The 12,839-nt window shown below is 42.0% G+C and overlaps 1 protein-coding gene across 15 annotated transcripts in view; it reads left to right on the top strand.

Moving 5' to 3' along the window:
- Window positions 1-12,839, top strand: part of sorbs2a (sorbin and SH3 domain containing 2a) — a 51,412-nt gene that overhangs the window by 26,062 nt on the left and 12,511 nt on the right. For 11 of the 15 annotated variants that reach the window (XM_076727871.1, XM_076727875.1, XM_076727880.1 and 8 more), the window contains 10 exons: window positions 1,172-1,298; window positions 1,814-1,989; window positions 4,155-4,221; window positions 5,109-5,159; window positions 5,290-5,503; window positions 5,629-5,743; window positions 8,807-8,878; window positions 10,538-10,594; window positions 11,419-11,468; window positions 12,459-12,634. In XM_076727871.1, the coding sequence (XP_076583986.1) occupies window positions 1,172-1,298; window positions 1,814-1,989; window positions 4,155-4,221; window positions 5,109-5,159; window positions 5,290-5,503; window positions 5,629-5,743; window positions 8,807-8,878; window positions 10,538-10,594; window positions 11,419-11,468; window positions 12,459-12,634 (1,105 nt within the window). The remainder of the gene's footprint in view (window positions 1-1,171; window positions 1,299-1,813; window positions 1,990-4,154; window positions 4,222-5,108; window positions 5,160-5,289; window positions 5,504-5,628; window positions 5,744-8,806; window positions 8,879-10,537; window positions 10,595-11,418; window positions 11,469-12,458; window positions 12,635-12,839) is intronic. The other 4 variants (XM_076727879.1, XM_076727870.1, XM_076727868.1 and 1 more) reach the window with 3 other exon arrangements.

The following is a 12,839-nucleotide window of genomic DNA, read 5'->3' as shown; positions in this document are numbered from 1 at the left end:
ACTATATGGTGTCGTTCTACAACAAACCTCCTTCTCAACTTAAGTCCCACCTGTAATGATTCTGATTGGCTTGTTTGCTTCACCTACGAAGAATATATCCATTGACAAGAACAACCCCAGACTTTTGGAACATGCGACTGAATTTGAGATGCGGCCAGTGAGGTGGAGATGTTATGACAGCCATCTTCAGACCTTTGAAGAGATCGTATTATTGAGTTATCTATTTAGCTCCATGCTCAAGCACTAAACAAGGAAGAAGTTAGAAGTAGAACTAACACTGTGTCTACACAGGAAGTGTAGCAGGAGCAGGACGTTAGCAGAGCAGCAGCAGCTTCAGTGGTCTGTGGAGTGTAGGTCACCTTTGTTTTGGCCCACATCACTATAGATATGAGCATAACAACAGAGGGAAAAACTCCAGAAGCATGAAAATACGTTTCAGGCTGCAAACACTAACTGTTCTGCAGTCTGTAGACAGCTGGACTGTGTTGGTTTAATGCGACTTCCTCACTTTAAAATTTTTGCGTCAGTTGCTAGGCACAGTAGGTAATTGGTTTTAGAGCAGTCATGACTCTTTGATCTGAACAACAGGCCTTTAAATTAAATTGTTTTATCCATTGTCAGATGAACCCGTATGTTCCTGTGTCATGTTGAATGGGAGAGCATTCTACAGAAGAGCCTCCCATTGTAACTGGATGGTGTCCGTTGTCTTGTTTATGTCACAACTAATTAACGATGAAATGTGAATCTGAAAGAGTTGTATTTGTTCACCGTCTCTGTTTTAATCTCTTCTGTCTGTTTTGAAGTGAAGTGATTCAATAAGTGCCCCTTTCCCTCACTAACTGTTCTTACATTGTTCAGTCATTTCAGATTCAGAGGTTCCTATGAATCACATCAGCCCCCATATCTGTCTACATTTACATTCATGTCCATACTAGGCTCCTGTACGTTGAATGCTAAGTTTTATAGCAATATTATGACTAATAATGGATTTATAAAACTAATCATTCTCTTGTTTGGGGAATTGTTTTTTACATTTACACTCATTATCTAATGTTGTAGGGCAGAGCAGCAACATTCCTCACTATAGTAAATGGACATTTGAACCCTTTGCTGCCATTTGTGGCTGGTGGTGACTGATTATCTCTGTTTCTGGCTTGTGGGTCACTCATAGGGCCAGGTCCTCTCTCACGCTATGAATGGAAGTACTAGCCATCCACAGAGGTCCCTCTCTCCCCCGTCCTACCCTCCTCCCCCCGCCTCACTCCACACTGGTCTCCAGAGACAGAGCAGGAGTTCAGGTGAGCCGCTGATCTTTTGTCCCTTTATTTGAGCCGAGGACGCCGCATGTTTTGATGAAAATTCTGCTCTCTACATGAAAAAGTTAACCACATGCATGATTATTAATAAGTGCTTGACAAGTACAGTTTCATTACATATTTAATTCAGAACCTCCTGCTGTTCTTAAGAACAACAATGCACAGAAACACAGATATGCAGAGCATGAAAGACCTGCAACAAAGAAAATCATTAAACATTAATTGGTCATATGTAATATATTATTAACATGTTACAATCCCAGGATGTGATTCCTGCCACTAGAGGAAACAACCATTCTGTTGTAGAGCACAGTAAGACAGTAATTAGTACAAAATGCAGAGAAAGGCAGTGGTTGTTTTTGTACTCCTCAAATGTTGAAGCAAACACAAGAGCAGTTCATCTTCGGCTGATGTTGGTGCCTGAACTTTGATTTCAGCTTAATTATTAGTAAGCACAACATCTTCCTCTTTTCCCTCCTCTCCCTCCGTGTGTGCAGAGGGCAGCGAGTCAGTCACCAGAGAGTCTGTGGTGTCGGGCCACACCAGCGTGAGCAGCACTGTGCCCATCGCCCGCTTCTCAGAAGAAGAGAAAAAGGTGTCCCTCATCAAAGCCCCTCATTATGAAGGCATCGGCCCCGTGGACGAGTCTGGCATCCCTATCGCCATCCGCACGGTGAGGTCAAACATACGGCGAGATGAACACAGCCGTTACTGTGGTGTTGCACAGGAGCGTCTTTTGACCCATTTCTGTTGTCGTGATATGTGATCAGCCTCACGAGAGGGGATTAGTTTCAGCTGTCAGCAGCTTTTGACCTCATATTAAAGGCCCTTTCTCTCTCGCTTCCACTATCTCTCAGTATCTTTTTTTACTCTCCCTCTGCCTGCTGGTTAGAAATATGAGCTCAGAAAAGGTCTTTACTTTAGTACTGCAAGGTCCTCGCTGCTTACTTGTCAAAGTGTGTGACTGCGTGTTATCTCTGCTAAGGCTTTTTGTGTCGGTGTCATCCATTTCTTGAAGAGCGGTATTTAAAGGCGGTTGCGTTGAACTACAGAATGAGTGAGAAGGAGAAAGTTAAAGGAGGAATGAGAGATGGGCAAAGAAAGTAAAGAGAAAAGGTGAAAAGAAAACGAAAGCAGGAAAGAAGAAAAACAGATGCTCCCTGTTGTGAACGGACAAACATTTTTGTGGGCACTTTATTTGGTAACCATGGAGAGTGAAGTGGTAATTGGCCCGTCTCATGGCCGTGCCAAAGCTACATGCTCAGTCACACACACTCCTTCACTGTGGAGCCAGACTGCATCTCCTCTGACCCAGAGGAGACGCAGGAGTCCAGACTCACTGTTTAGTGCTACTGAATAAAGAGAGGATTAAGTCTCTCTGCCATTTGATAGCTCTTTTTTCAAGTGGCTGTTAGATCCATACTGTATACACAAAGACACACATACCAGGGTTCCTCCTGGATTTGCCAGGCAGAGCACCAGGAGTTCCCACTTTGGTTTTGTAGCAACATGGCTTCTGTATCCTCGACACTGTGAAACCAAATCTGCTGACACTGATTTCTGAAAGTAGGCACAATCACCTTATCACACACATACACACACACACTCGCCCCAAAACAAACAGCTGTAGTAGTTTATCAAGTTACCAATGATGCTATTATGTCTTTTCTGGCTATGTGTTTGGACGTTGTGGCCATTTATAGACTGAGTTTGTTTAAAAGCTGAAATATCCACTTTACACACATTCAGATGTTCAGAATGATGATGAAGCAGCTTGTTTTTCACTTCTTTGTTGTTGGTAAGCAGTAAAACTAGTGAAACTGCTCTTTTAGTATACTTGAAAGAACTACGTTTCATTGATTGATACTGCATTAATTTAATACATCTAGCTTCTCTTAAAGTCATTGTGAAACAGACGTTAAAGCGTTTATCTTCTGTCATTTGACCATTTACTAAAGCCAAACAGAATATGTACACAAGGCGTAATTTAAATCAAATCCTTTAGGTTTGATTGGATCGCTCACAGGTGGGCTTGATCTAGAAAATCTGGAGCTGTACAGAACTGTTGGCCTCCACCTACACCTGACTTACCTGTATTGTTACATCAGGAGGAGGATCGGAGAAATTACTTAATTACTAATCAGACTTTTGGAAAAGCTTCTTGCCAGCTGATACCCAAACACACATCCTACAATCACATGACTCTGCTGGCTACTACAACCCACTACCTATAAGTGTGTTTTTGTATGAGGTTCGATCATTGCCCCAAATCACATTTGACTGGATATATTTATGTACCTGAGTTCAAGAAGAGTCATCAGTAATTTCAATGATTTAAATGTATTTTTCATTGTACTGTGTTGATAGATGTCTAGGGTGCCACTTTTCAGACTTGTTTCTCGATGCTTATAGCTGATAAATAATTAAAATATCTTTCTCAGACAAATCAAGAGCAGTTACCTTGAATTAAGTTAAATAGTCTGCAAATGATTCTTGACAAGATTATTTATCTCGGACGCGAAAAAGGGAGATTCAGGACCTAAATCATCCCAGATCTTTTCACTGAACAAGCTTGATCAACATTTCCTAAAAGCAAATTATGGAGAGTGTCTCCAACTGCGATGAATGTATTTTATGAATAATTTATTCATGTTTCAGCATAAGTTAAACTCTCTGTGAGAGAAATATGGATCTCTAGAAAGGCTGAGAGCGTGTTTTTCTCTGCTCAGTAATGTCCTATAAAACGGTGGGAACCCTTTCTGCTTTCTAACTTCAGCTTTTCACTTTATGTTGCATTTCACAGCACATAAATCTTTATGATTATTTCTCTCTCCTCAGACGGTGGATAGGCCTAAGGATTGGTACAAAACTATGTTCAAACAGATCCACAAGGTTCACAAAGCAGGTAAGTCCTCACTGAATCACACTGAACAACAGAAAGGTCCCATTATTCGATGTTCTGTGATCATCAGACGTTATGAGTGGAATTGGTCATGCATGCATGCGTGTGTGTGTGTGTGTGTGTCTTTGTGTGTCTGTGCATGTTGGTTCTTGTTCAACCAAAAGTGCCAGAGAAGCTGAGAGCCAGAACTCATTAGATGAGAGCAAGAGAGTCTGACGAAGAGGAGGAATTGAGAGAAACCTCTAATTGACACTGAGCTGTCCTGGGAAATCTGCTCTAATTTTGTGGGCTTGACAGAATCACACAGTCAGTACAAGGCTTGTTTGTTCATAACTGCTCAGGCTTCTTCTACTGCAACACACACACACACACACACACACACACACACACACACACACACACAGACAATTTCATGGTTGTGTGTGCATGAAAAACATCTTTATGAGTTCCCGTGATGAGTATTCACGTATTGTCAGTGAATTTATGAAGCAATATTGCAGTAACCCCCATGCAGAATTTAAAAGACTCAAGGAAATTAATAGTTTTCTCATTTGCAGAAAACAGCTGCTTCAAATACCTCAAGTCACATCAAAATATGGCTAACTCTGCTTCTCTGGGGTGCTGTCACCCTTCGTATAACTCAACAAAAGACATATTGGAAAAACAATTGTTTGGAACAGGCTGAGCTCGTGGCTGAGCAGAGGAGAAGTGGTTTATGCTGCTTGGGTGGTTTTGATCTCTCTGCTGTGAAAAATGGTCACTGTTGGAAATGACTTAGTGTAACTGACTGTATTCAAGCTGACTGAAGGTGCTGCTCTGCCTGTAGAGGAAGCGACAGACTTGTCCTCTGTGCATGCGTCCCATTCAGTCTCCGTTCCTTTCTTCTGCAGATGATGACTATTCTGACACATACAATGCAACATATGCTGTCATAAACAATGGTGAGATATGTTTTATGTTGAACAAAATCATATGATAAGTTATTTCCTCCCCAACCCGTTTGTCTCCTCCTGTCTGGCTTTCTCCTCTCTTCATCACGTGTCCCTCCGATGTGTCCTCTGTCCTGTCCAGATGACTACAGCCTGTCGTCCAGTGCCACCATGGCCCACCCTGCTCCCCGGACACACACGTACAGGCCACTCGCCAAAAGCCCCTCGGACAACGGGGGGCATCTAGGGCCTCGGGAGCCTTCGCCATCCCCTGTACCCCCACCACCTCCACCCATGCCGTCTCTCCTCCAGCTGAGGGCCAGAGACAGTGACCGTGAGAAGGACCTGCTTGATGCGTAAGAGGAGCTCAGTCTTATCTCTTTCATTTATTACACCTTATTAGGTATGAAACACTGACACGCTTCAATAGTTAACTAACTTATTGTTTCTAAAACACATATTTCTGTTTTTCTTTCACCAGGAATGAATGGGGACCTCCCAACAGGAAGGTGGACACAAGAAAGTACCGCGCAGAGCCCAAGAGTATTTTTGAGTACGAGCCGGGGAAGTCCTCTATTTTGGAGCATGAAAGACCAGTGAGTATTTTTAACACTGTTCATTCTTTTGATTGTAATGACTTCTGATACTTTCCTGTTAAAATCCATTGAAAGGTTGGTAACCATGCACATGTTGCTGCTGTCTTCTTTCACCTGTGAGGCGCCAATGTGAAGTTTATTCTTTATAACAGTCAGAGGACGCCATGCTTGCTTCCCGAGCTGGCGTCACACCGGCGTCGTGGGAGAATATTTCTACACTGTGACAGTAAAACGATTTCTATTACTATTGTCGCAGCTATATTTGTTATTGTTAAGTCCAAGATTCATTCTGTTGCTGCTTCACTTTGGAGCTAAAGTAAGGAAGTAAACAACGAAACATTAAGCAACGTGAAGGGAAATATCACAGCAGAGATGGAGCAACAGTACAAAACACAAATACAAAGTCCAATTGAGAAAAGCGAGCACATTTATCTGTGTTACCTGCTGCTCTTTCCAGACATTACTGTGTTGCTAATGTATTTTCATATGATGGGCCTTTGCTTGGACTTGTTTCCGTCAGACGCAGCGTGGGCGTTAAAAAGCGAAGGTTTCCAGCGCGGCAGCCTTAAGTGATGTGCTGGCTGTTCACTCTGTGTGGGGTGAATGACAGAGCAGAGATAATTTCTATGTAGAGGGAGGGCCAGAAGTAAGAGGCATGAGGTATCTGAGGTAAGGACAAGATAATGGAGAATGTAGGGTCTGTTATGTGGGAAAAGATTCAAAAGACAAGGTTTTTGTGAAGGTTTTGCAGACGTTTAACGTAATGACTGCAGAGAGAGACCTCTCCTGGGGCAGTAATGCATGAGTCAGTTCCTGATAAAGCAATAAAAGGAGGAAGCTGCAGAGAGTCGAAGAGAACCCACGCTGGCTAATCTGCTGTCTGAGACTCTGTATATATGTTGTCTCTTAATAAGTGTTTGTCTCCACTCTCCAAGGTGAGGGATGGCACCCAAAAACATCCTGTTCGCTAGCGAAATGTCCAATTGGGCTGTTATAAGCCACAGCAAACGAAAATGGTGTATGGAGTTGTCAAAAGTGTCGATGCTTCAATGCTTTTCGATGCAACATGTTTAAAATGACTCGATTTTTAATTATACATTCAATAGTATTGAAAGTTCGAAATGTTAATAAAAAACACAGATCTACAATCAGATTCAACCACGGCGCTGCGTTTACAAGTGAAGCAACATCAGAGAGAATACTTAAAGTAATATAACAGCATAAAGAATGTGAAGGGAAAACATTTAAGAATAGTAATCATAATGTTAATTACTATTAACATTACAAACACATCAGTATGTGTTAGGTGGCTCTTTCTGTTCCAGGTTATTGGTATTAGAAGAGGTGTCATTTTTTATACTAGTATTGCATCAAAGTTTGTAGTTCTGGTGTCATGACAACATTATCCTGCTCTCCTTTTCTCTCTCTGTGCGTCTACAGTATTTGTGCGATTGGCTCTAGGCTTCACTTTTTCACAGCGTGACTCATTTGTCTCAAAGGCAAATTCTCTTTTTAGCAGGAGACATCAGACACCGCAACACCTACAAAACCTCTCCTGGCAGTGTTTTATTTGGCGTGAAAACTCCATTTCCATGTGGGAACAGGGTTAGAAAGAGCAGACAGCGTAAACCAGCGTATCATCTCTACAGTTAAAATAACAGCAAGCCTCTTGACTGTAGTGCATGTTGAAGTGTGTAAATGGACACAAATAGAGAAAGCTCTACTAGTTGGAGTTTAGAGATACAACAACAACAAAAAAGAGTAGATGATAAACTTGCTACATGACAGTAACCACTGTTTTTGCTTACCTAAATACTTAGATCCCATCAGACAGAGTTTATTGCAGGTTGATTTGATATGAAAATGTATCTGTCTGTGATACAAAGGAAGCTCTAGGTGTTATAATCCATCATGTGAACTCAGCAGAGATAAACTTTTGCTTCCTGAAGGCAATTTGTCTGTCATTTACATGCCAGGCATGAAAATTAGAGGAGGATGTACAGTATTTTCACCTTTGATGGCAGCTGGCGGGCCTCAGCATGAAACATATGTCTCAGTTCTGAACTCAACATGAAATATTTATGAATCCACCTTTAGACGTGCCTCCACTATTAGACATGATGGGGATAACTTGAATGTGACAGATTTTTGTGATGGCAAGACAATGGAGGTTTGTTTTTGTAGCACCTTTCAACAACAAGGCAATTCACAGTACATTACATCAGACATAAACAAGCTTTAAGACAGAATGTAGAAGAAACACAAGGCTACACATCGCTCTGTCCTCACTGGATTTTTCCTCTATTCTCTAAGTAATTTCTAAAAGCACATAATAGCTCAAAGACTTGGTATACACCCATGTGAATAACCCCTCATCTCTTTCCAAACAGTTCTTCATCACGTGCCCTGTCATCTTCTTCTTAAATGTAATGAGTTCTGCTGAGAATTTCATATGCTATCCACTGAGCCTGCACAAAGGTGCAGATAATGAGGCTGGGTGTTAGATATGTAGCTTTAAGTATCATACCGATTTTCATTATCTGTGGCTTAGAATAAAGCGGCTGTAGTGTGATTCTGTCTTGGGATTCACAGCCCTGTTAATTTTTATGCATATGAATTTAATGAATATCAGTTCAGAGGGGCCTCGGTGCTGAAAAAGTCTGCCTCTTCGGTCCCCACTGGTGACAGGAGTTGGACTGTGCATATGAGATTATTTAGTGTAGACAAGTTTAATTACTGTCTTGTAGTAAAGCACTATTACATGCTGCCTAACAAATAGCTTGGGTGCACAAATGTTGTGGAATTAGTGTCAAACCAGTAAGTAGTGGAGTAAAATGTCTTGTGAGGGTTTGTCATAGTAAATGGATTCTTGCGTCACTGTTTCGTCTCCATGAGCCAGTTTTCACCTTCATCCTGGTTCATCCTGTGCCCATCTCCCTGTGACGCCTCTGCCCATTCCTAACCATGAGGTCCATGTCTCTCTTTGTGTGTGACTTCTATCCACACTTCCTTTCTTCTGTCTTTCTTCTGCCTCCTCTCTCTGTCACTGTCATGCTTTCCCAGACCTATGATGACATAGATTTAGAGAACGAGCCTTGGTATAAGTTCTTTTCCGAGCTGGAGTTTGGGCGGCCGGTAAGTCAGGGCCATAGCTGCTTCCTCAACCACAACCCTGCCATAGGCATACACCCACTCTCTCCACCCCACCCATGGTTTTTTTAAGTGTCTCCACCAATAGACTGGGTGGGGCTAGTTGTTTGGGCATGTGGTACATGTTGGGTGCTGTGACCCCCCACCCTCCCCCCACCCTTGTGACAGGCTGTGATATGTCTCTGCGTTGCTGGGTCTTTTGGTCTGGTGGCTAGCAGGCACTGAAATGTTCAAACACAAACCTTTTGTATTGAAATTTCTATTTCAGTTGGTTCATTATTGCATCTTGTTCAAAAACAAGTAGGAAAATAGGTCAAAAGGCCGTGAGCTGATGCTTTAGATGAGCCGACTTTTAGGCTGGTAGAACTGCACAGATCAGTCAATCAATCAATCAATCATAACATTGAAAAATCTGCAATATATGAGTTTCCTAATGTTAAATATCATCCTTTTGTTCTGCATAATGATCTGAGTCGTCTTTTCTTGCACATGCTAACATGTGTGTCAGTTAATCAGCCTTTTATTTAGCCTTTTTATTCGTTTGATCATTTATTCATCGCTGCCAGTACTGTGTTTATCTTCTTGAATGAAGATAAACCTCTACCAAGTAGAGGAACGCTGTGCATATCTTCAAGCTAAATGCTTTAGTGCCCTCTGCTGGATGTAGGTGGCAATAACATCCTCGTGGCTCAGGGCAGGGATTGCCTCAAGCCACAGATCTGGAATCAAATTACCCCAACCTGACTGATGTACAAAGTGTCATAAGGACATGCCTCCGACCATGCCAGCATGACATCAGGTGATGATTTGTTGGGCTTATTTGAAATGTTCAGGTGAAAATGTCACATCTGGAGCTGGCATGGCTTCCCAGAGTCATGTTGGACCGTTTGTTGAGATTTCTACCTGCAATATTTCGAATGTTTCACATCACAGAATAAGCCCTTAGAGCGTAGAGGGTTTCCCTACATGCACTGACTGGTCCAGCTGGGACAGAATCTCACAGTATGTTCAGTGTTTGAGTGTTTATTGAGACACAAGACGTTTCAAGTGAACCGCAGTTTATCTGCACTAGTAAACGAGCACTAAATCATAGCATTTGATAGTGCAGTCCGTTGCACTATCAAATAAAAACTGCAGCTTGTGCTTCTTGGCTTTTTTGCTTTACAGCTTGCTCTCACACTCTGCATGTGTGTGTGTGTGTGTGGTACACGGGCACATTTCTGTGTATGTGTGTGTGTGTGTTTGTGCTACATACAGCAACATTCTGTAGTTTAAAATTCGCTGTTTTTAGATTAGCAGAGGAATAAAGTGTCACTAGATGACTTTGGAATGTGAATACGAATGAGCGTGTTATTACGGGCAGGTGTGTGTGTGTGTGTTTGTCAGTAAAAGTGTGTATTGAGTGTGTGCACATGTGTGCTTTGTACATGCAACGCACATGTGCAACGTTTGTGAACTAGCCCATCTCTGGTTACTCAGATTCTCTAACGGGTGTCACTCTCTCCACATGTTTCTTGTTTTTTTGGTTTCTCCCCATGATGTCACCACTGCTTCTCCTCCTTCACCTCATTTTCACCTTCTTCCTATTCCTCCTCAACTCCTCCTCCTCCTCCTCCTGCTCACTGCTGCTGCTTGTGGCTCAAGCCTCCTAAAAAACGGCTGGATTATAATCCAGACATCTCCGCTCGCCAGCGCATTGAGGTAATCTCACATTCATGAGTGTTCCAGAATTGTTGTTAATCTCACAATTTCTAACCAATCATAGTAATTAAAGTCTATATTCTTAAGAAAAATGGAAGATATAATTGCTTAGAATGAGTGTAGTAGTGAAGTCGTGTGGTGCCAGTTCAGTGTGATCTCATATCAACCATCCACCACAAGATTAGTATGATGCTGCTGTGTGAGGTTTGTTGAACATATAGCTTTAAAATGCTATACATCAATTTTCTTGGCATTATATGAAAATCTGCTGGTTGTTCTGTATACACTGAATATTTTATTCTACTGTCTGCTAACATCTCTCCTCAGAAAATTATCATCAAGATGTAGATTTTTTTTATTTTGAACTCAAAATATAATTCACTGGAAATCTTTTTTAGATTTCCAACATTATGGTGTGACTGCATTTGATGATTAGCCTTTCTTCAGACAGACTTTTGCTGTTCAAGTGTGTCGACCGTTCTTTACCACTAAGACCCATTCCAGCTGATCCAGGCCAGGTTTTGCAGGCCAACTTTTGCCCCCTGAGCTCAGCCCATAAAATCCTTTGCTATATCACCTTTGCCATCATCCTCCAGAGCAGCCCAAGACAGAGCTGATATTTTTCTGCAACGCTTGCACCGGTAGGCCTCTTCTCAGTCAGGTGTGCCATGTGGAACCAGCGTCCATCACACCTTAAACTGGGGGAGCATTTAGAGTGTGGCACAGCAACAACCGCATGCAGGCTGTGCATTGTGAGCTGCTCTGCCTCGAGTCTTTGTTCTTGCGGAGCTCACTTTTCTCTTTTGTTGTCTGCCCTATTTCAGACATCCCTGCACATCGCTCCTGCTGACAAGGCTCCAGAGAGACCTGCGAGGTAACCTCTGTTTCTTTTATTTTCCTCTGCATCACCTCCTTCTCTTTCCCCCATCCTCTCAACAGCAATGGCTCTTGTTGTGATTCATCCCAGAATCAAAACTGCTCTTTCTTGACTCGAGTCTGGTGCAAATAGCCTCTGTGGCTGCTGTTAAGGATGATTTGCAAGGATTGTTGTTAGTCTTTATTTGCTTTTGTCACTGAAGGCAGGGTGCTTTGCATCTCCCTCCCACTAACTGAGCCAGAATAAATTAACCAAGCAAACCTATTGATTCTGTCCCTCACCTCCTATCGCTCCCTCAACCCCCCTCCTTCTCCCCTTGTCCTACTCCCTTTCACCAATGGCCTGCTTATTCAGTCGCATTTTCCTCGGTGAACAGAAAGGACAGAAATGGGATGTGATGAATAGGCCATATAATTCATGTAAGTCACATTGAGTGGGCTTGTTCTGAATAGAAAGCCCATGGCTTTTTTAGACATTTTGAATAAGAGAAGTAACGGCAGCTGTGTGTTGTCTCATCTTTTTGGACATATGGACAATAACCTAATTTAGTAGGATGAGCTTGGATATACTTAAAAATGCATTAATAATGCCAAGGATTGTAACAGTCTCTCAGCTCATACATGTCAATGAAAACCTTCATTGTAAGTATAACATTGGAAAAAAAAGGAACAAAAGATTTTTGCCCAGCAATCGCAATATGTGTTCAGTTAATTTGTCTCCTTAACCTCAGTGGATTTGAAAAGGGAAAATGTTTTAGACCTTCACACAGTTCATGAAGGTGATTATAGATTAAAAACACAATACTAGCTCATTATTTATTTTGCTCTATACTGAGTTAATAACTACCGATGATACAGGAAATATAGTAAATAGAATGAACTCATAAGACATTTACAGTACCTCAGATTCAATTTGCATTCTGTAAATTGCCTTCATCTGTGTTTAGTTTTCTGGAAGCATTTGTGACTGAGTCTGACTGTATTTCAGTGCTGCCAGTGACTACAGGAAGAGAAGGAAGTCTGAGCCGTCAAGTTCCCAAGTGAATGCTCAGTCTCAGAGCAGAGCTGCCACTTCCCCCAAACCAGTGGATGCCTACAGACCCAGCAGCAGCCTGAAGAAACCTGTGATTCGTTCCTCACCGTCCTCACCCTCCAGGGCCAAAGGTACACGCACAAACACACAAACATCCCCTTGTTATTTGGTTATTTTTTCACTTTGTGTTTTCACTTTTCCCTTCTTTTTCCCAGACTGTCGTATCTGTGTACTGTACTTAGCACATCACCAGAAAATCAAAGAAGATTTCTTGTCATTTGTTGTGTTTTTACTCATTATAATGTCTGTCTGGTGTGGTCATACGTTGCCTCGATT

Source organism: Chaetodon auriga, chromosome 4 (assembly GCF_051107435.1).
Source record: "Chaetodon auriga isolate fChaAug3 chromosome 4, fChaAug3.hap1, whole genome shotgun sequence".
Classification (NCBI taxonomy): Eukaryota; Metazoa; Chordata; class Actinopteri; order Chaetodontiformes; family Chaetodontidae; genus Chaetodon; species Chaetodon auriga.
The sequence above is the reverse complement of the archived record's forward strand: the minus strand, read 5'-3'. Positions and strand labels throughout refer to the sequence as shown.